This window comes from Parasteatoda tepidariorum, chromosome X1 (genome assembly GCF_043381705.1).
Source record: "Parasteatoda tepidariorum isolate YZ-2023 chromosome X1, CAS_Ptep_4.0, whole genome shotgun sequence".
Classification (NCBI taxonomy): Eukaryota; Metazoa; Arthropoda; class Arachnida; order Araneae; family Theridiidae; genus Parasteatoda; species Parasteatoda tepidariorum.
The window spans coordinates 63,190,517-63,214,705 of NC_092214.1; the positions used below are offsets into that span (position 1 = coordinate 63,190,517).

The following is a 24,189-nucleotide window of genomic DNA, read 5'->3' on the forward strand; positions in this document are numbered from 1 at the left end:
ATATTTTTAGATATCCGCATACATACAAAACACGTTTGTCTGTAGCTCATTTTTCATTACTGAATTTTTAAGAATTCTTCCTCTTTGAGAGAAAAATATCAGGACGATTTCTTAGTATTCAGTAAATAAAAACAACCAAGTTTTCGCTCCCTTATATAGAAGGAAAAATTGCATTGTAAATATCTTGAATGTTTATCTCATATAACATTCGTAGAAATAATTTAAATGCTCACATTTATCTGCAATATTCTAGTTCAAAGGTACTTGGTTAACGTTGGAGTTACGTGTTAATAGCTGATTTATCTCTCTCTATATAATAAAATTTCAAATTTTTCATTTGTCTATTTTGATTGATTTTACTAGGTTGAATCAAAAGTAACCTCCATTACTGCATATATCTCACTATCAGGTTTATGGAGAACTTTTTTTAAGTATACAGCCTTAACTTGAAATAATTAAATTTAAATCAAGTGTTTTAACAAATCGTTCGATTCACATTAAAAATTTGAAACATGCTTATTTTTTATATTTTCTTTATGTATGTCATATTAGTCTAAATTAAGGGAAATACTCTTACATTTTTATTAAAATGTAAATAAATAATAAAATTCAATGTTGCCATTTTTGAAGTTGTAAACGTGTGTTATCTGGTAACACACTTCTAGTAAATGGGATTAGTCTGGAATCAATTTGATGGATGTTTAGTTACCTCGGTCTGAATCTAAAACGTTTTTTAAATCAAAATTAAAATTAGAAAAAATTATGTTTTAAAAAAGATTAGGATTTCAGTTTTTCTGCTTAAAATTCCCGCTAAATAATTTTTGTTATCTATAAATTGCATCATTACAACTATACAATTTATTGATTTACTTATTTTGAAAATTTTTTTAATCTTTCTCCTAATAAAATTTGTACTTGATCGTTTAAGTTGAAAACCCCAGTAGTTTACTCGAATAGCCTTTTTGTTTCGCAAATAGCCTCCTTGTTCAGATTTCAAAGTAAAAGCATCCCTTTTTTTTTCTTTCTTTCATCGTATCATAGATATTCATAAAATTTGTTTAACTCTTGACCGTTAAATCAAATTGCATATTACTCGTACGTAAACCATGTTACTTACAAATTACTCTAAATTAAATTACATAATCAAATGCAAATTGTATTAAATCAAATTACGTACTGAAATTAGTCTTTCTCGCATTTGAATTTAGAAATTATTTCTTTTTTTAAAATTTATATATTTTTTCCAGCATAATTTACGCGTTATGCTGCTTTTTTTTAGCATTCAGTAATACTAAACAATCTTTCGACTTATCTTAATAATTTAGCTTATGAATGTCTTACTTATTTTAAAGTTGCATTTTGTCAAACTGTCTTAGAAATACACGACGAATATTAAAAACATTACTTACACATTATTAAGTATTACTAAGTATTACTGACGAATAGAAAGTCATGAGATTTTTCATAAGAACAGATCTTTCACAAACATTCTGGAATAACCCCTAATTAATAATTCTTAGGTAAGACACTAATTTTCCTTTATCATAAAATATATCTTGTAAATTGCAAAAATAATTAAATTTGGAAGGAATTTTTTTTAAAAAAAAATGTGATTTGCTATACTTATATAGTCAGCATGTTATGGATACTATACTTACCACTTTAGAATTTAGTTTCTCTGTGTAGGAACTTTATCTTAGCTGTTCTATAAAATGATAGGTTTTTCAAGTTGTGACGTTATTTTCGATGAGTTGTATATAGAAACGAGCTCGAGCTTACTTTTGTAGATCTGAACCCGAAACCATATTATTTTTATATATCTGTTTAACTTGAAGGTAATAAATTCTATGAAACTTATTCAGTAATCATGAACCCACATTTGTCCGAAATAAGGAGCTCGTCTCATCTGTCGAGCAATATGAATCTTGAACAGAAAAATAAAATATTTTCTCTTTGAAAATACATATTGTAGAAGAGATATTGGTTCTCGTCTGTTTTAGTAGCTCATAATATTGATGTTGAATATTGAACGTACTCATATCTTTTATATAGAATAAACTTAATGCGGTTTTTCATATAATTATAATATACATTACACTTCTAATAAATGGAAAAGTGACCTCTGGATGGATTTTACATTTAACAAGAATGGTGATGCAAAGAATTGGAAAGTATCAATTAAACATATCCTATTAAATCTAGACTAATTTTGATGTGGCTTCCATTAAAGCCACCAGACTGGTCTTTAATCTGTATGCGTGAGTGCAAAATTAAATTCACTTAATGAATGTCGCGCCAATGAATTGTCTGCAAATTTACATGTCTGGGTACTACGTTTATTAATAAAAAAAATCTAGTTAAAGTGCTATTCGAGTTAGTCTTTCAAAAGCTTCTGAACATAGTCTGCTTATTTACATATTACGATTCAGATTACTGAACTTAGTCTGCTTTCTGAAATATCTTAATAGCAATATAGTTAAACGGAACTATTTGTGAGAATATGACATATATTGGTGTAATCAATAAATAGGTTTAAAATACTGAATAAAATACCCACTTAAAAGATATTAATTTTGACTTATAAAATTTTCTTTTGATTTATGTTTTTTATTGACATAAACTTAACTCTTTTCGGTGCCAGTCTGGCAACACTAATTTAACAAATGATACATTCCACTAAAAATGTAAACCTACTTACTTTTTTAAGCCTTTAGCAACAACATTCTATAAGCAGCTAAGAGCTTAAAATATGTCGCTTCACTTAGAAATATATTTTCTAAGATAGCACTTGTTAATATCCTTCCTGACTAAAACTTTCGATAGACATTTGCTATTCCTGAAAGGGTTAAAAGAGAATGTTATTTTTCGGACTTTTTTTTACACAAAAAGAAGCGCACAAAGTACAATTTTTTAACACTATATTTTAATAGTTATATTGGCTATTACAACAAAGCATAAAGGGAGTGCAATCTATTTTGAAATATGGTCGTAATTTCGGAACTTTCGTCCCGTAACTAGTAATTAATTTGTATAAATATTATTTATAAAACATTAACTGGCATGATATATCAAAACCTCGGTTTAATCGACAAACCTATCAAAAAAATTAATTTTAAGCTAATAAGCCTCATTGAAAAATTCAAATTGTTTAATCAAATATAAATCCACGGCTGATAGCCCGTGGATTTATATTTGATTAGATTTTATACGTTTTTATAAGTGTATGATAGTGTTTTTCTTCCAACATCCTTGGAAGTATAATAAAAGATCTGAAGTTATTTAAAGAAAGAAGAAAAAGAGGAAACTGGTAAAGGAGCCCAAATTAATTAAAGCGAGGAAGAAGCAAAAGCGCTATCGAAACCTTACCGATTGTTAAGATCGTTCTGGGAACGTTTGATTTTTTAAGACTGTTGATTTTATAAACTAGAATGGAAGAGAAAAAAAAATTTACTTAACCATTTAGGGAGAAAAATGTCAAAGTTAAACTTTTTAAAAGTACAATAAATGCTTAATAGATTACTACATACATATTTTGCTTTTACTGAATCTGCATTTGATATTTTAATTAAACTTAAAGTACAGNAAAAAAAAAAAAAAAAAAAAAAAAAAAAAAAAAAAAAAAAAAAAAAAAAAAAAAAAAAAAAACGAATCTCCCTGAATAACTTTTGATCTCAGGATTTTTCACGCACTGTGTTATGGTTCGAGGAGGTGACCTCAAATATACTAATTATTAGTGCATGAAGTTATTATATTAGAAAGTTATTATATTAATTATTAGTCAAATGCAAAAGCGTACGTTCTTTTAATAAACATACTTTTTTTTACGGATAAGAATTTCTCAAAATACGGTCGTGATAATTCGGACGCCTTAACGTAATTTTTACTTTTTGCGCATTTTACCAGATCTCGATAATTTAAGTGAATCGAAGAATTTTTGCGCGTAATTTTAAAATTCAATTCGTTTATCCATAGATAATTCCTTGCAGAAAATAATTTTGAATAATTTTATTTTATTTTTTAGCAACGGAAAAATGTTTGAATTGTAAGGTATAATTTTTGCAACGTTTCAAAGAATGTAATTTTATAAGGCAAAATATAAAATTCAGTCCGAAATTTGAACGAATCCTGAAAAATCAAATTTGGAGGAAGTCTTATATTTAAAATTCGATTTCTCTGAAAGTATTCGACCGATTTTGATTTACGTTAATACGTTAATTGCATAAATTACATTCTTTAAAATGATGTAACAATTTTTATATCTTGCTATTCAATTTTCTCGATTATTATTGAATAAAATAATAATTATTAAAAATTATTTTTTCATGGAATTATCTTTAGATAATTGAGCTTTATAATTTGTTTGCAATTTTTTTTTCTGACTCGTCTGAAAAATTCTCGAGCTAGGGCAAAATACGCGAAAAGTAATATTAACGTTAATATTCCAGTGATTTTTATTAATGTCGGTCTCTATACTTATTAGTTTAGAAAATTAATGTGTGTGTAAGAATTGAAAAGTTTCACTTTTTTTAAGCGATGGTTTGTTACTTGTCTAGTTCTTAATCGTTTAGTTGCATCATTGTGTACAATGCAATCAACAAAAAAAAAAGTCAAAAAATTTTTGGGCAACAAGGGGGCGTGTACTCCGCGTTTACTAAAAAAAGGCCTAACTCTCAATTGTAATGAAAGTTACTAAGGAATAAGTATACAATGTAAAAAAAAAATAAAATTTACAGAAAAATATCTGTATTTTTCAATATTTACTATTCTAACTCGTGTATTTATATGGAAATATTATTTTATAACAAGAGTCTAAAATGCCGTGAAAAATTAGTAGATTTTTGTTTGATAATGTAAGTCAGAAAATTAAAACTAAAATGCTTAACCCTTTTTTTCTCTCTCTCTCGTTATTGCATTTATTGTTTTGATTAAACCATTTGTAAGTTCCGATGTATTTTGCTGTGTCTATATGAGCTAATCTAACACATTATAAGTACTCTTTTTTTTTCCACCCTTCTATTACTAAATTGCTCTTTATTTTTTATTGCTTTCCTACCTTTCTTTTTATTTATATAGCGCAGATCCGTTTGGTTGATGTTTAGATACATTAATATATTTGTTTTATTTATCTTTTTTTTTTTATTTCACCACCCAGATACTTGCCCTATCAGCGTCTTTTGATCTATAATCTGACCCAGAGAAAGCTTTTTCCGGCGACAGTAGAATTTCCTTCCTTGCGAGTATTACGTCAATCCAAGTCGGAAATTTAAGAATTTCAGAGAGCCTCAAACTTTTTCTGCAGCCTTGAAAGTAATTTGAAATCAACTGGTTGTGTAAAAATATAATTTTAGAATTTGTTTAAAAAAAAAAATTTAAATTTTGAGTGCTTGGTCTATTTTTAGGGCTGTCATCCCGTTCACCTGCTCCCCCACACAAAAGAAAAAATAAACAGGTTTTACTAAAAAAAAAAACGAAAAAAAGTTTTTTTCCCCCAAAAAATTTAAAAATGAATGGTAATTTTACCCATTTTTAATATTATTGCGAGTTTTTATTTTTGTATGCTTTATTAATTATTTCATAACCAATGGACAAACTTTATATCAGCGGACATATATCATGATTTATATTCAATATTTAAAAGTAAATACAGGGTATCCACAAACGTGGAAAATCAATAAAATCGTGGATTTCGAACATGCTCAAAATAAATTTGTCATGGAAAAATCCACACTTATTAGTGAAAAAAGCTAAAAAGATCATGGTTAACAGCCTGTTTATCACTGATTTTGCCTGTTGGAACATGTAATTCTTCTTAGCTTTGTAATTCTGCTGTAATTCCTGAAGTATAAAATTGTATTTTACCTCCTCCCCCCCGCAAATAGAAATGTTGTTTTTCAATTTATTTCAATGTAACTAATTGTCGAGTGTTATTAAAACGACCAATTCGTCATTCTTACTTTCGGTATTATTACTACTTATCATTATTACTTTCGTTGCGATCTTCAATTAGTCATTAAATATTTAATGGTTTTGTGCAGATTGTTTTTATTAGAGCGATTTCGATTGATTCATCACGGGAGAGCTATAACTTCCGTTGCTTTCGTTTTTCAATTAATTTGAGTCTAATTAATTTTCAAACGTTGTAACATCTTATTCTGCTGCTTTACTACTTTCTTTTTTTTTTTTTTTTTTTTTTTAAAAAATTTAGCACAATTTGGATCCATTTGTTGCAGAACACTTACGTTTGTTTTTTGAAATCAATCTAAATAATTTTTAATGTTATTTTGCTATTGTTTGTATTATCGCGATTGCTAGTTTAACATCGCTAGCTTTAAATCTCATTTTGCTCTTTTCTTTCTTTCTTTCTTTCTTTTTTTTTTAACTGTACGATTTGCATATTTATATTTACATATTTATTTTTTTCGTGCTATTCTGATCGATTTGTCGCAGGCGAGCATTTTACGTTCGTTTATCTATCTCTCTTTTTTTTAAAATTTTTTTTTTTATAATTATAAACCTGCTCCAAAATGAAAATTCTTTGCATTTTTAAGTGCTATTTCGTTCGATTTGTCTTTAGAGCTATTAGTTTAACATTGTTGCGTCTGTTTCTCTATCTCTTGTAATATAATTAATTGCGGAGTGCTATTTTTAACCTTGTTTATTTATATATTTTTTAATATATATTTGAATTAATTTAAATTTTAAATATTTGTTATTAGCACGATGCTGATCGTTTTCGCTGTGTTTAATCATGTTACAATACATTAAATTCTCAATATGTTTCGATCTATTTAGTTATTGTTATTTTGCCCATAATGTTTTTAATGGATTGTCTGGTGAAAAACTTGTGAAAATAAGAATTTGTTATTTTGAGGAGGAAAAAAGCAAAAACCATGAGTATAATTATGAATTTTAGATGTCAGGACCCACTCTCCCTTTTTTTTTCGATGGTTTGTTTTTGCTGTAAAATATTTTGTGAATGGTTCATTAACAAGCCTAAATTTCTCATATGACTCCTGAATATATATTTATTTTCAAACAAAGTATGAATAAATGTCTGTTGATGAGTAGTTTAAAGGATTTGTTCAAAATATCCCCATTTCTTAATTCATACTGGCTCTTAGCCACCCTACCTCATTATAAAAAAATTCCTACTTTTAAATTTTCATTTATCAAAAACTATTTGGACTAATTCCGTTTAAATTATAGATATTGTCATTTAAAATTACAAAATTTGAAAGTGATATAAAAATTTATATGCCTTTTTTAATTTAAATTTTTTTTTTTAAAAAATAGTAATAAAAATAATAAAAATTTTTTAATAGACGAGTATAATTGTGTGCAAAAAAATATTTTATGATAATGACTGATTTCATAATTGATTAATAATTCATAATTGATTTCATAATTGATTTCAATTTGATTAAGATTTAATTATTTGATTATTATTTAAAATGTAGGAGATATCTTGAAACATTAAAAAAGTAAAAATAAACATTCAGGAGTTCAAATTAAACTGCTTTAATTTCATGAAAATTAAGACTGGTTAAGGCTTTTTACTTATGGAATTACCTCTTGGTTTCAAATAAATTATATTATTTGCTGATTAAATATTAACTTGATTGTTATATTTTTAGGTGGTGCTGATAGCAACAAAGGCAAAAGCAAAAAATGGAAAAAAATACTCCAGTTTCCTCATATATCTCAATGCATAGATCTGAAAAATCAAATAGGTAAATTCTTCATTATTAAGCAATTGCTAAAGCATTTTTGTAGGTTTTGAATAAATCACCAAGATCTTATTAAAATAGACAAGTACTGTGTTAAATTAAAAATCAAAAACTATGTATTGCATAGTATGAATTTTAAAATTAGACAGAGGATTTAAATTAAAATATACCATTTTTATCCAATTTAATAAAGTGAGGTCTTTATTTTCTGAAGGTATTGTACCGATTTAATAATACCCCAGCATCCGGTAGGTAGGTACTTTATTTATGCCGCACTAGAGCTGCAGAATGGTCTATTGTGGGGATGGTACATCCCGAGGATCATCCGTAGACATACCATCACAATTTTGACACTGCAGAAGGGATCTCATTTGTGATGCCACTTCCTCAATTTAGAAAAGAAATTTTCTCCAGATCTCTGTTCCCATGGTACTGCTCAATAACCAACCACATGACTTTTGATTCCGCAATTTTTATAAGCACATACATCACATGTCATCGGTGGGGCTTAGAGGAGTCAAAAATCTAACCCCGGAGTCTCTGAAGTCCAACTCTAACCACTGGGTTACCACGGCCCCCAATAACCAAGCTTATTAAGAATAAAAATTATGAAATGAAATAAATATATAAATCAAAATCCAAGGCAAGGGGAAAAAACACTTTTTAAAAACTAGTCTTGTCCTAGTACAGGTTTTTAAAAGTAGTAAATATATTACATATTTTATTAATACTCAATTTGGTTCAATCAAAATCTTGTTTTGCTTGTAAAATAAGCTGAAAGAAATGTTCCAGAACATGTAAATTATTTCAAATTAAAAACCTAATTCTTATCTTAACCCATTGGTGACCAAGCAAACGGGCAAAATTAGGAGAATGTTTTTTCCCAATACACTGATCTCATGCCATCCCTATCTAATAACATGGAAAAACAGTTTTGCTACATGGATAAGACTGAAATTACGACTTTTTAGGGGCAGAACCGTCAGTTGATTAAAATGTGAAGATAAGGGTTAAATTGTTTTTAAAGTAATTACAAACATAGATAAGAAATTGCAGTATTCGTTCTATTGCAGAGTTGTATTTTTGTCCTGTAACTATTTTTTTTTTTTTTAAAATCGTATTGCTCATATCAACAAATTTGTTCTAATTTGTGAAATTTTAAGTTTTTTTTTAATCATTTAGTTGATTTAATTTGTTTATTAAGTGACTGTGCTTCTGCATTTTAAATTTTTTATCAAATGTATTTGTTCTTATTTCTTATACAGAGTGTCTCAAAAATTTTATGGCAAATTTCTATTGAAAGCAAAGATTAAAAATAAGGAATTGTGCAGAATTAAGAATGTAATAGCAACCCATGTCATGAAACTTCATGGAAAAGGCTACCCTTTTCCATGAAGCGCGGCAGAATATTTGAAAGGACAAGAGTATGATTAATTGAAAACCTTCACTGAACATCATGTGAATAAATGGTGTTCAAGTTGAATTGAGCTCATAATGTTGCAATATATGTTTAAAGTTAGCACCATCAAACACTATGCATACCTGGCATGGTCAGAGCATTGATTTCTGAACCAGCTAGTCCAACAGAAAGTGGGACCTATGGCAAATATTATTTGCAGGGGCAGATCAGTTCTGTTTTTCACTTCTTTCAGTTTGTAGTTGTGATGCCACAATGGGCATTACATAACTCCTAGCTTTTAAAATTTCTTTAATTTCTTAATCTTATTTTTTTAATCATTCTTAATCAAATTATAATTAAATTAAATCTGTTAATTTTTATTTAAAGCAAGCATAAAATATTTCATTCTTTTCTGAACGACGGCTAACTTTTTATTTCAATACTAATGTAGACTCATTAATTAATTAATCGAAAACAAAAATTTATTTATAACTTTATTTTTTAATTTCTTACCACAGATATGTTTCAGTTACATGGTTTTACTAATTCTCACAGTCTAGTTGGCAATTCGCCATCGCAAAAGTATTTTCAAAACTAATATTGATTATGGGGGTTGGCTTTATTTTTGGCTATGTTATCTTTCAATAAATCACCAACCTTGGATCTCTTCCATGCTCCTAACTGTCTGCTGGGAACAATTCAATCACTTTTTAATTTGGCTTTTGATTAGGCAGGTCATGGGGGATTTATCTCCCATGGCCTGTCCTTATTATTATTATTAAGCGAAATTTTTTTAGCTTAGAAAGGCTTATGGATAAAATTATAATTTGTATCTCGAGCTCTACAAATGCTACTAAATGAAAGTTTTATTATAATTATGATCCAGTTTTCAATTTCAATTGTCATTTTTCATTGTCCTACTTTTCATCACAATCTTCAATTAGTCAATGATACCATTTAACTGCAGCAACATCCAATTTTATCATTATGATAGCTTTATTATAACAGATTGATGAAAAGCTGTCATAAATAATTTTTGAATGCTCAATAGGAAATTTATTTAAAAAAAAAATTATTATTAAAAACAAGGTTCTTTATTAAGTATTACTGACTGCCCTCTAGTGCTATATAAATACTTGATTCTGGACAAATGTCCTGTTCCTGTTTGCGCTTTCCACATAATAAACTTAATTTTTTAGTTTAGGTCATTTAAATTTAATATTGCAAAGCTCCTTTTTTTCAGGGGCCCTGTTTAAACTAACATATAAATAAATGAAAGAGGTTACACAGGAAGTTACTGTACATATGTTGCCTGAAACTATTTTGCTTTTAGTTTTTTTTTCTTTTATTCATGTAATTTTTCTGAACAATATCACTGAAGAAAGGGACCTAGAGTCATACATGGCACTAAAATTTTAGTCTTTTTAATCAATTATTGTAGAGAAAATATATTTAAGCCTGAGAAAAACTTTTAGTAAAGTACTTGTCTGAAATTAAAGAAAAAACTGACAAAAAAAAGCTCTGAAGTTTGCAATAAAAGGGCAGGGCTTAAGGTGACCATTTTGGTTGCCTAATCCTCAGGTCAGTCCTGATTGCTGGACATGCCCACACATTGGGAGTTTCTTTGCATGCTGCCAAAAGATACATTTCAAACTCCACATGCTTATGATACGTGATAGCTTTTAGTTCTCACTGATATATATGAAGGACTTGGTGCAGTGTAATGATAACTTACATTTTGTAAGTGTTGTTTGGGAAAGTCGTTTTGGTTAAAAATACAATTTCAATGTAGGCAATAAGATGATTGTGCATATCTTGTTGCTTATCACTATCTTGCCTAAAACTTTTAAATCAAGCCTAAATAGGAAAAAAAACCCTCTGGTGGCTACCAATGACATTTTTGGAAATGGGTTGCTATGCAATTCCTGATTCTTATATTGTTCCTTATTTTCCCAAAAACTTTAACATTTTTGAAATACCTTGTATTAATTTAAATCTTATTTATAAATTTGTTTTTCCTTTTTCTTCTATTTTTTTAGATTGCCAATACTCTTACGTTGTTGAGCAACAACCTATTGGTCATCAACTTTTTCGTCAATTTTGTGAAACAAAACCTCATTATAGCAAATGTGTTAATTTTTTAGACATTGTAGTAAGTCTTTAATAATTTTATGATCTACTTTTTTTTATTCTTAATTTTTATTAGGGCTATGATTTTTGAAACCAATTTCATTTTTAGGAACTTTGCTGAAGAAACAAAAATTGTTTCATTCAGACATTTGAAGCATTTTAGCATATGCTTTTCTAAATGACTAATGTCTTTTAGTGTTCGAATAGTTGCAAATAGTTATTTTTTTCTTATGCAAGTTAAGATTGAGACTTGACGATTTGATATGAACGTCATTGATTTAATAAGCAACATGCGTGCTTACTTTTATAGTTACTAGTTATTTTTTAATTTATATTTTAAAATCTCGTCATTAATCTCGTCAAATCTCTCATCTCCGCTGATGGCATCCGTCGACCACTACGTTTTCCATCACATACCGATACAGTAAAAGCAATGTAATGAGCTAAGTAGAACTTTGATAAAAATTCTCAAAAACAGCACAAACACTAACTACTAGTATTGTATTGTGCCACGTTTCAATAGCTCAATATTTGTCATCTTAAATAAAATATTTTTTAGTTTACCAAAAGGAGAAGAAAGAAAAGATTGGTTCGAAGCCGCCAAATATGATGGGAAGAAAATCTCAAACTGTTTGCAACTTTTTTATTATTCTGAATTGAATTTGAAAGTTATAGTTACTTTATTATATTTAAATTTTATAAAATTGTATTGTTTTTGATAAGCTTCTGTGAAAGAATCATTCATTATGTTGAATTAAAATGTTTATGAAATGCTCTTTAGATAATTTCTTTATCATTTTTACTCTTTGAAATGAAAGGATTTTATTCTTTGAGGATGACAGCGTACTCGTTCTTTTCTTCATGAATATTTACTTTTCATTTATCGATTCATTTTATTTTGTTTACTTTAACTTTTGTATCCAAAACGTTGTCACATCCTATGCTTTTTTACAAGAAATTAGCTTAGTTTTCCAAAAAATTGCTATTTCGTCTAGCGGTCACTATATGGACAATGCAAAACTCACGTAACAAGTGTGAAACCATAGTATGGGCCTAGTGATATTTAGTGTGATACCATGATATGGACATTCTTATCTTTTTAGCTTTGTAATTTTCAACTATGTTTCAATTTTCTGTGCTCAAATTTTAAGCAATACTAAAATGAGAACAAAGAGCGCATTCTTATTTGGTAAAACTTCAGGGTATAGTATATTTATTTAAAGTCATATTTTGAATGTAATGATTTTTTTTCTTTTATAGGATGCTTATGAAGTGCAGTTGGATGAAGATAGGGCTGATGTTGCCCAAGAAGTTTTTACCAAATATCTAAGCAAGGAGGTACATTGTGATTGGTCTTTAATATCTCTTGTTGTTTAAATTTTTGGAAAATGTATAACTTTACTTTTTTTCTACAGTCAAGTGAGTTTGTCGATGTTGTCAACGAAGATCTAATTGAAAGATGTCTTTCTAATCTTCAAACTGCAAGTAGAGATTTGTTTACTGAATGTGGAAGGTAAGATATATAATGTAATTGTTTAAGTCTGCTCAAGTCTAAATTTTTTTACCTTTTATTTCTTTAAATTTGTTATGCAAGAGACCTGTGTATGTCAATGAAGTCTGTCTTGTTCAGAAATTGGAATAGTTCTACTGAATAATGTTTCACGAATGGTAAAAAATATGAATCATTCATAAAAATTTTAGATCTCTGTTGTTGGCTTTTTTTTTCCTTTACTCATCTTTGCAAATTTGAAATCTGGATAGCATTCAAGTATTTTTGTGTTAAATTATTTGTAGCAGTATTAACATAGGTTTATTCAATCATTATAGCATCCAACAAATAAAGTATTTATGTAATAAAGGGCTTATAGTTGTCCTGGTTTTCCTGATAAAAGATATGTTGTCCTGATTTTTAGCTTTTCCCCCCTGATGTTCCATGTTTTTTTATGTATATGATCTGAACAACTAATTTTTTAAGGAAACAAATGCAGGTTTTGAAATTATTGATTTAATGAATCAAAAGACTTGTATTTTTGATCTAATATCTCTTATTTTTCTTAATAATGCTAGTCACAAAAGTTTTTTTTAGTTTGTGTGGCATTTTCAAAAGTATTGTATTACCTCAAAAAATCTCCTGATTTTTATTATTATTATTTTTTTAAAAAAAAAGTCTTGATTTTTTTTTCTTTGACCCGCTGTGAGGCCTGTGTAATGTATTTTTACGGCATACTTAATTTTACAGGCAAGTGAAACAAGTTTCAAGGAATCTTAATTTTCTATTATTGAATGTAAAAGGTTTTATTTTCCATAAAAGAAAAATCAGCGATATAGAGGTAAAAACCTGTGTACGAACTTATCACTATTATAAATTGCCTCACCTGATACTTCATTTTTTAAAAAAAAATCCAATTTGCTCACGTAACTGAACTGCTTTGGGTTAATTATACTCTAGATTGCTGTCCAGCTACTTTGTTGTTAATCTACCTTAGATTTTGGTTATCTGTTCAACCAAATATCACTTCTATTTTTCCAAAACATTTTTCTAAGGTAGGTGAAATTTAAAAGTTTGGCTACATCTTTTAGTGTTTTATTAAATCCCACTTCTGATTATTGCACTCTGAAATTTCTGTATCTGCTAATCTATGCCTTATTATTGAAAAATATACCTCACATCTTGTATTTTTGCAAGTAGTAGAATTTTATTTTAATTTTAAATGTTTTTACTTCCTAGTGGTTTTTTAAAAATCTCATTATCTTTGTTTATATTTTTCCAGGTCAGTGAAAGAATTCTTATCTCGGGAGCCATTTAAAGAATTTGAAAACAGCATGTACTTTCATAGATATTTACAATGGAAGTGGTTAGAGCGGTAAGTAGTATTGTAAATAAACTTCCCTGTTCTTATCAGTTCTTAGTTCATTCTGCTCTTAGAGCTGAAGCTACGATTTCCCTCCTCATGACGTCACGCTGCACACAGATCTCGGAGATCGCAAGCACAGATATTAAGAAAACTTTGTATCATTCTCTCTGTAAAAATAAGTTTGACTTTTTCTTGATATTAGCTTTCAAACTTCATGCAATTAATATATTATTTTGTTTCAAAAACATAGTTTTAAAAAATTTTCTTTGCCAAAATATTAAATTAAATATCATTTTAAACTAATAAAAATATTTTACTAGTTGTCGTAAATGACGCTATGAATACTTTATTTTAAAATTTTCAGTTTTAACTTTTATTATTAAAAAAATTTTAATGCATATATCGGCACTTTTTTAGCTGCATATTGTTTGATAACAATAATTTGTAAAGTTAGGTAAAATTTAGAATCTTGATTTTAAAATATGCTGTTTGTGGCAATTTCTTTATACTTAATCTTTAAGAAACAACAACCTTAAACGCTAATTATTCTAACAAAATAATAATTTAGGTTCATAAAATATTAGAAATTTTTCAATTGCTTATAGATATTTAAATTTAAAGAAATATAATTATATTTAAAAAATAATTATATTGTAATTAAAAATAATAAATATTTAGAATAACTACATTGAAAACTATGTTATAAAACTAGGAGAATTTTAACTATTAATTATCTATACTTTTCATTTAAGTTTTTTATTTTCTTTGACTAATTCATTTTTAAATTTTTTCGTAGACCTTTTTTTTTTTTTGAAGTTGCTGGGCGGTTTAAATTTAGATGGCGAATTCTTATAAAATTTCTGAAATGCAAAATAAGCATATTGCTGTCTTATTCACTGTGGGATATCGTCCTTCTAATTCACTAATAAATTCTTTGACACTTTTTGATTTTCTGAGCCATGCACACTTTGAAAAATGTTCTCAAATTCCTGACACACTTTCATCCATGCTGCTTACGGAACAATTAGTTCACCCTTAGATAGGAGAGCACTTGGTAGAGTTAGAGCATTTTTAAAATCATTCTAATCGGCAATCCAAGCCAACAATTTCTCATATCATCTTCATAATCTTGTTTTAAGAAATGCTTAAGGCATATTCGTTTATATTTAATATTAACTGGATCATTTCGTTTGCAATGTTGAAGCCATTCTTTACATAGTTGTTCATTTACTTTAGGGAACATGTAGAAAATGACATTTTTTCCTCTTGTGTTTCTATCAGAATTTTTGTAAGTTGTAATCTCACAAACTGACATTTCATAAATAATTTTAAATTTTTGTAATTCACTTCACAAAACTGAGAAAAATCATTAGGAAACAAAGAATGTCTTGGAATATGTCACAAAAAGGAATGCTACAATATTAGTTAAAGCTAGTAAGACCGGACGCTTTGTTCTTGAAGTGAAAGCTCAAGCTTTGCGCCACCGTGACGTCACAGGCGAAAATCGGAGGTTTGGCGCGGCGAGAGTTTCTTCAAAGGAGTGAACTAGCCCTTCTATTCTCTTTAGCCCTGGTTCTAATACTGATTTTTGTTGAAAATTTAAAAAATTTTCAATGTGATTCATTGTTTGATATATGAAGTGGCGAGGTGTATAATGTAATTTATGCAACTTTGGTAAACGATGAGGACTCATACAGGCAAATATGTTTAATAAATCTTATGTAAAGAACTTAAAGCTTAAATCATAAATCTTACCAATATAGATATAACTTTTACGTAACTGATGTCCTAGTAGCTACTGAAGCACAGGGTAGGGTATAAGAGGATAGCAAAATCATGATTCTTGTTAAATACTTGTGTTAAATCTACTTTGCATTGATATCCATAACTTAAATGGTATCCAAGGAACTTATATTGGCTTAAGAGATGAACAAAAATTGCACTTGCAGCAACTATTGTGTAACAACCTTTTGTTTAGCTGTTTGGTTCAAAACCCTGTATATCTAAATAAAATACTGATTAATTATATCCTTAAAAATTTTCAATTTGTAATTTTTTTTAATTTTAGAAAAGGAAAATGCAAAACAAAAGTTTTGAAATTTATTTCTATTTATGAGTAATTTTATCATTTTTCCTATCCCTATTTTTATTTCTATTAGTATTATGAATTTTATTATTTTTATTAATCTTATTGCTATTATTTAAAATTTACTTCAAAATCAGCATCAATCAAATTGTTAGAAATTTTGTATGGAAGTTTAATCTTTTTGTTTGATTTCTTTTATACTAGTTATCAGGTAGTTTTGTCTGTGATGTCCAATGTATTGCTCTCTTTTGGCCTTGGCAAAAATTGGTGCTTCTTCACCATTTGTTAATATCTGCAAGCATCCTCTTAGCATGAAGAATTTGCACAACAATTCAGTTGCATGGTACAACATAATAAATTAGTTCCTTGTGTTGTACCTTAAAGTGATTAAAACTAAAATAAACTGAGAACAAAATTACAGTTGATATCAAAATTGAAACAGGGAACAAAATTATAATTGATATCAGAATTGAATCAAGGAATAATTTGAAATTGGGCACACAAAAAAAATATTTAGTCAATTTAATTTTTATATGATTTTGGGTTTACTTAAAAGTTCTAAAGATTCAAATTCATTAACTTTTGTGTAAACTGGAAATTTCAATATGTACGCATGAATTAAGAATATCTTTTTCATTTTATGTAATTAATTAGTTAGCAGATATTTTCTAATTTTTATATTTTTTATTTTCAGTAATTAAAGTCCCTGTTTTTTAGAAAAATGTGTCATCTTAAACTAGCTATCAAATTTACTATTTGTTTCTGACTTAATTAAATAATATATCATTTTTTTTTTTACAGGCAGCCAGTTACTGCAAAAACTTTCAGAATGTATAGGGTTTTGGGAAAAGGTGGTTTTGGCGAAGTGTGTGCTTGCCAAGTTAGAGCTACAGGAAAAATGTATGCTTGTAAAAAGCTGGAGAAAAAGAGAATAAAAAAAAGAAAAGGAGAGTCAATGGTACTCATTGAAAAAAATATTCTTCAGAAAATTAATTCGAGATTTGTAGTAAGTTATTTTATAATTTTTATATTAATTATTCTTCAAAAATTTGTATTTAATAATATGTTAAAAATTACAACGGTCATAGTTTTTCATAAACTAAAGTACTTTGGTTTTAAGCTATAAGTTTTCAAAAAATGATGAGATTTCAAAATGATGCTTTGTAGTTACTATACTATAATTTATTTTAAAACAAGAATTAATATTTTTTTTCAGGTTAGTCTGGCATATGCATATGAGACCAAAGATGCATTGTGTTTAGTTTTAACAATTATGAATGGGGGAGATTTAAAGTTTCACATCTATAATATGGGTGGTGAGCCAGGTTTTGATTTAGTGCGAGCAAGATTTTATGCAGCTGAAGTTACACAAGGCTTAGAACATTTGCATGCTCAAGGAATAGTTTATCGGTAATGTGAATTTTTTAAAAATTATTCTTACTCTAGTTGTCTTAAATATTTAAAATGTTATATCTGGTCTAACTCCTGAAGGTTTGAACACCTGAATATTTTGTCGTATTCATAAAAATAAATTTCTGTTTGTTAATATTAAATAAATATTTATTGTAACTCTCTGAACAATAGGCTCTCGCTGAACTTAAAGCTGATGGTTTCTGTGCATCAAAAAACTATTTGTTTCCTGTTATTCAATTCAAAAATAGTGTGTAGCATAAAATGTTTTCTGCAATGTTGCTGAGGAGGTCAACACTGTGAGAATTTGTTTAATGGACATTTAAAAATTAATTTACATTTACGTTTAAAATACTCAATCACTAATTTTCGAAAAGTTTAACACTTTTTTGAAGCAATAGCAACAAGATTTTACACTGACATTTAATATTTTTTCTTTGTCCAATTTTAATAATATGCTGTGATTATTCTGCTATGCATGAGACTTTCAAAAATTAAAGCACATTTTTTCTGTATGATGCTATAAAAAAAATTAAAAAAAAAGAGTTCAAGTTCAATTAAACCATATTGTTAATCCAGAAGTAGATGTTGCTTTGTACAAATGATTTATTAAGAAAAGAAAAGGAGTGTTGCTGTTATGTAAATGAATTTTAAAATAAAACTTCTTACCCATTGGATTAAATGGTCATTAAATTTAAATTATTTAAAGAAGCTCAATTTTTAGAGTTTATTGATGAAAATAGATTTAAAATTTTTTTTTTTTAACACTACAATCTTAATATTTCACTTATCCAAAGTAGATCTGGTCTCAATTACTTTGACAATCAAGAGGTTCTTCTGTAATTTTTAAATTTGAGTGAAAAAAAATATTTTTGATATTTCACTCTTAAGCCTGAGAGGGTGATGTCTGAGAAATTATTATTTTTTTTTCTTTCAAATATTTATTTTAGTTAAAATTAAAGCACCATTTTCTGATATTTTAAAAGTTGGCAGAACATGCAAGTATTTTGAAGTTTTCTAGATTTAAAGTTATTCAGTGTGATTTTTTTTCAGGCTGTACGCTGCAAAAGAATGAAAAAAGTTTTGGTAACATTTTTTAGCCCAAACGTTTTATTACTGTAATTTTTAAAAGTTCTATTTTAATATTAGTTTTCAGTTTCCTTTTCTTTGTCCTTGCCTTTAATGCCATTAATAGTTTTAGATTTTAAATTCATTTGACCTTTTTACCACTTCTTTAAACTTTTCTCTTTCCCACTAATATATGCATTTAAAGATAGAAAGGATCACATTGTTTATTTATTAATTAAAGCTATAAAGTTGAAATAAATTGTTTTTGAAGGAAAAACAGAAAAATAGTGTAAAATGGATGAGTTTTTGGGTAAAACTGAAATATATCAGCATGTTTACTTATTGATAAAGTAATTCTAAATTATTAAGCTTCTAATCTTCAATGTTCTATCATTGACATTGATTTGATGAGCTGTAATTAAATAGGGATCTAAGTCAGGGTATCTTGTTGACAACTTTTTAGAACATGCCCATGTGCTAAAGCTCATTTAACATTATATACACTGAACTCCCATTAGTCTTGAATATAGATAATTCGAAAAATTGGATAATTCAAGCTGCTTTAGTTATTTTGTAATTAGTTTTTAGTTATTTTGAAGCTTGATGCTCGGGAGAGTTAAAGAATATTCTTATCTTTGAAAATTTATTATTATATAGGAGCTAAGATAAAAACTTTGAGTAAAAAGGTCTGCAAGGTATTCACTTTCAACAATAGAAAATGCATTGCCACTTTCACTGTGTACTCCTTTCTCATGCAGTTGCAACACTCATTTTCACTTATTCAGGGATAATTAATTTTTCAAGGAGATACTTTGAATAATTTACTGGTAGGATTGTTGCTAACTATGATGCATCCAATGACAGCAGATCATATCAATCTGTGTTTTCGTAGGATTATCTCAGAGATTGATATGGTCTGCTGTCATGGGATGCATCATAGTTTTTCATTACTTAGTTCTCAAAACTGGGAAGCATACAAAAATAAATTGCTTGATGTTAGGAAATATAATAAAAATTCTGGATAGTGGCATGAAGAAGAAAAGTAAAAACTTAAAAAATATGGGACGTTAATTAATGTATTGTTGCATTAATTGCGTATACGTATGTAACATATTTATAAAATCCTGCCCCGGTAACTTATTTATTAAATCCTACCACAAGATTAGGTAGATTTTAAGATCAGTTTAATTTTTTTTTAAATGTTAGTAAATTTGTTGTTTTTTTGTTTCCCTTCTGTATTTTCATCTATAAATTAACATTAGGTACCTTCATGAAATTTATAGATGTATGAATAATAAACTTTTGAATATATAGGTAAATAATAAATTTTTGAAGGAATAGTATTTATAATAATAATCATTGTACACAATCAAAAATACCTATTCTAAATAGCTCACAGGCTCTTATTTTATTTAAGTTTGTACAGTTCACGTCATGTAGCTTATATGGTTATAATTTAGCAAGAGTTGGCTTTTTCTTTATTTAGTACAGTCTTGTGTTAATTAATTATTCCAAAGTTACTTACCGAAAGTATGCAGCTACACAAAAGTTGAATTTTTTTTGTTGTTGAAGAAATTGATTTATAATTTACTTATTAAAAAAAAAGTCTGGTAAAAAAAATTGGATACTAATATTTTTATAGCAAAATAGTTATGTAACACATCCAAATTCTTTATTGTAAATTTAATTTTCCTTGATAAATTTATATAATACAGTGACTGATGATTGTTTAATATTAAAGCTGATAGGTTTGCTAAGGTTTTGAAATTACTTTCGAAAAAAGGAATTATAGACACAAATAATCATAGTTTTGATTGTGTATGTATTCATTTATAAATATTGTGATTGTAATATCAAAGATAGGGTACAAAAAATAATACTAAATAGTAGTTTCTTATTTTTGTTCTTTAAATAAATATTTTATTAATATTTAATATTTATGTGTTTTTAGAGATTTGAAACCAGAAAATATCCTTTTAGATGATCATGGTATGTTTAAATTTTAATTTTTACCTAAATACTATGTGCATAATTTAAAGATTATAGCATCCAATAAGCTATTAAAATAGATACGTTACAATTAAAATTGCTTTAAATGTGAAAAATTAAGTTTTTTTTGATGAAGACTTTTACATTTAAAATTTTACAAAAATTAAAAATTCTTTGGGTAAGTAAATGAAAATTTTAGGTAAGTAAATGAAAATTTTAATGTGTAATTTCACAAGGCTCCTTTTTTAGATTTTTTTCCTCAACATAACTGTTTCATAAATTATTCATAATGTTAACAACTCCTTAAAAAATGTGTCTTCCCTATTACAAAAATAAAGTTTTACTCCAAAAAGCTTACAATCTAATCAAGGGTCCATTTCGAGTAAAAAGAAAATTGTCTGTTATAAATTAATCCTTTTAAATGGCTTTGACATGTTAGTCAGTCTAAAATATGCAATAATATGAGTGTGTAGGAATTTTTTATATTTATTTTTCGGAGTTAAGCTCATTTTGTAAAGAAAGGCTGATTTTGTAAAGAAAGGAGGGTGGTCATAGAACTTTTGAATTTATAACTTGAAAATAATAACTCAATAATTCATCTAAATGCTACTTCCATTTTTTACCTAAATCCATTGCCTTTTATCTTTTGCCTGGTCTAAGTATCTTTTGTAACTGTTTCCCCTCCCTACGTTAACACAAATAATATACCATTTGCTAACATAAAGCCAAAGTTTAATAAGGAAGAATTATTTATACTTTATTACAACAATCTTTAACACAAAAGATAAAAAGGTGGCTACATTTTACCAACATGTGTTTGTCAGAGGAAAATTTTCTAAATTTTTTTCAGATTAAATATTATTGTTTCATTCCCTGATAGAAACTCTTGGATTATTCAAAAGGAAAAAAAAAATATTTTTGATGTCGTTTCTTTTCTGCATAATAATAGTAAATTATGAGTCATTAATAGAGGAAATATGAAGTATAGAATTTGTTTGCTCTGTGAAACCACTAATTTTGATGTTTGCATTTTACTCTTCTTTTTTTTCTTTCCTCCTAGCACTTTATTTTTGCTCTTTAGGCTGGTATTTCAAATTGAATTTTTAGAATTGGGAGATTCTTTTAGGTAAATTTTCTAAGTGTACAAATATTATTCTATGATCATAAGTATTTAAAATACATTGCTACTATCATGAAATAGTACAATAACTAACCTCACGTTTCATTTTGTTTGTTAAAAGATTGAACAGCATGACTTAATAATAATTTCAAAATAATGATGGTAGCTTTAGCCAAATCATAAAGCTCATCTATAAATTATGCAAGTATGTAGTTTTCGTATTCATTCACTCTTATGAATAATAGTATTGAGATTCTAATTCACATTGCAATAACATTGTAGGCGTCATACAAAGAGTAAAATTTGGCCAATTGCCATTGTAGCAGATTCTTAGTTTTGGCATGGTGCCAAAAATGTTGTTTCTGGTCACTCTAAAAACTAGTTTTTTTTTTTCTATGTTAACATTTTTAAAAACTTCACATGCCACTTTTATCCACTGTTCTCTTCACTAAGAAATTAGTGGTTTTATACTTTGTAAAATTATTTTAATAAATGTGAGACTTATGTGTGTAAAGATATATATATATATATATATACAGTACAGAACCCGTTATCCGGAAATCAGAAAACCGGAAAACCAAAAAACCGGNAAGCAGTAAACATTTATACAGAAAAGTACCAAAATGCGTCGAAATTTCCAAAATTAGATGCCGATGAGGCGGCAGAAGATATTAATCTGTAATTCTAAAAAAAATTATAGTTAATGTTCTTAAAACATTGCAACTTTTAAGTGCTACCTCAAACCGATCAACTAAATCTGTGGTTATGTATTAATTTCTGCATTTTAATAATTTTTAGTCCAATTTTTGGAACTTTCGACCCACTGAGGCAACAGAAGATATCAACCCAGAGTTTTAAGATTCATCTCATTTTTTAATAATAGGAATTCACATCTTTTCCTCACTACCGCAAAAAGATCAGAGAGAATTCAATATCCCCTAATATATATATATATATATCTATATATATACAGACATACATATATATATATATAATATACATTTATTTTAGGCCATGTCCGAATATCAGATCTTGGACTAGCTACTGAAATATCAGATGGAGAAATGGTCAGAGGTAGAGTTGGTACTGTTGGTTATATGGGTATGTATGCTGATATTTTAGTATGTCCTATTCATTAAATGTCAATTTCTGTCAAATGTTTGACTGCCATGGCAAAAAGACATTTGCCAGCGTATTTCTACACTTGAAAATCAATGGAAAGTCATGACTTTTAGTCAAAAATTGGAAAATTGACAATTTGTCGTGGAATTTTACTTTTGGAACCAGCATACCTGGTTAAATTGTTTTTCTACTTTTTTCCATACAAAATGGTATTGTTATTCCTCCTATCACTTATTTATTTGACCCAGTTACCAAGAGTAAAAAAAATTCGCTTGAGGCTTAGTAGATGATGAGATAAATCTGATACATGTCAGCTTACAGTTATGAATTTAGGTTTATCCTGTCATTTGTAAAATGTTACTGTTTTAAATCATTTGGAGAGAGCTGGCTTGCTCGAGCTGTGTGAAACTGCATAAAAACTCATTTTGTAGAACAAAAGGAAATCAACACTGAGGTGTCCAACTGTACTATTTTTTCCAAATGAATTTTTCTCAAAACTCTTTTTTGCTTCTAATTTGATAATATTTACTCTGTTGTCTTCTTGACAGTGTCTTCTTGACTTTTTTAAGTAGCAATGTCAGGGATGTGATTCTTCCGCGGATTTCCGCTTTCTTTCAGATTTTTCCATTTTCCCTGCTAATTTCTGCGAAAAAAACTTTTTTTTTAACATGTCAAAATATTTTATGAGGAATTTTAATTTCCGCAGAGCGGAAGTATTGAAGTCCTCATTCCTCCGCCTGAAATTTTTCTAAAAATCATTTCCTTGGGTTAAAACTGGTTGACCTTTGTACAGGGATGAGATTTTTCGCTTTTGCTTCTCGAATTTCAACCTTTTTATCAAAAACTCCGATTCTCTAAAAGTTTCATTTTTTATATATATATATAAATATCCCGTTTTTTTTTTTTTTTTTTTTTTTTTTTTTTTTTTTTTTTTTTGGAAATACAGTTGTTGAAATAAAATAATTATATTTATTTACGATTTTCAAAGATAAACAGAAAATTCAAACTACGTCCTAGCTGCAAACTTTTCCGTATTTTTACTTATTTTAGCTATTTTCTCCGCTTTTACTCGCAGAAAATAAGATTTTCCGTATTTTTATTCGTCCGCCGGATAGCTCGTATTTTCGCAATTTAGACGTCGTGACCCTGTTGTCTGACGTGAAAGCAAATGGAAAAAAATAGAGGTGAATTTGCTGTGAAAATATTTATTTGCTTATTCAATTAATCTTGTAAATTTTTATTTATTATGTCTAAACAAAAACAATACAAACAAGCCTTTTAGA

General features: G+C 27.7%; 1 protein-coding gene across 2 annotated transcripts in view; it reads left to right on the forward strand.

The window, feature by feature from the left end:
* The window catches only part of LOC107452617 (G protein-coupled receptor kinase 2), an 81,138-nt gene that overhangs the window by 39,031 nt on the left and 17,918 nt on the right, over nucleotides 1-24,189 (forward strand). For both annotated transcript variants that reach the window (XR_001585201.3, XM_016069152.3), the window contains exons 2-10: nucleotides 7,635-7,730; nucleotides 11,166-11,278; nucleotides 12,517-12,594; nucleotides 12,672-12,769; nucleotides 14,028-14,120; nucleotides 16,999-17,203; nucleotides 17,414-17,607; nucleotides 20,627-20,664; nucleotides 22,796-22,885. Coding sequence is in view for 1 of the 2 variants with exons in the window: in XM_016069152.3 (XP_015924638.1) it covers nucleotides 7,635-7,730; nucleotides 11,166-11,278; nucleotides 12,517-12,594; nucleotides 12,672-12,769; nucleotides 14,028-14,120; nucleotides 16,999-17,203; nucleotides 17,414-17,607; nucleotides 20,627-20,664; nucleotides 22,796-22,885 (1,005 nt within the window). In the remaining variant the exon portion in view is untranslated. The remainder of the gene's footprint in view (nucleotides 1-7,634; nucleotides 7,731-11,165; nucleotides 11,279-12,516; nucleotides 12,595-12,671; nucleotides 12,770-14,027; nucleotides 14,121-16,998; nucleotides 17,204-17,413; nucleotides 17,608-20,626; nucleotides 20,665-22,795; nucleotides 22,886-24,189) is intronic.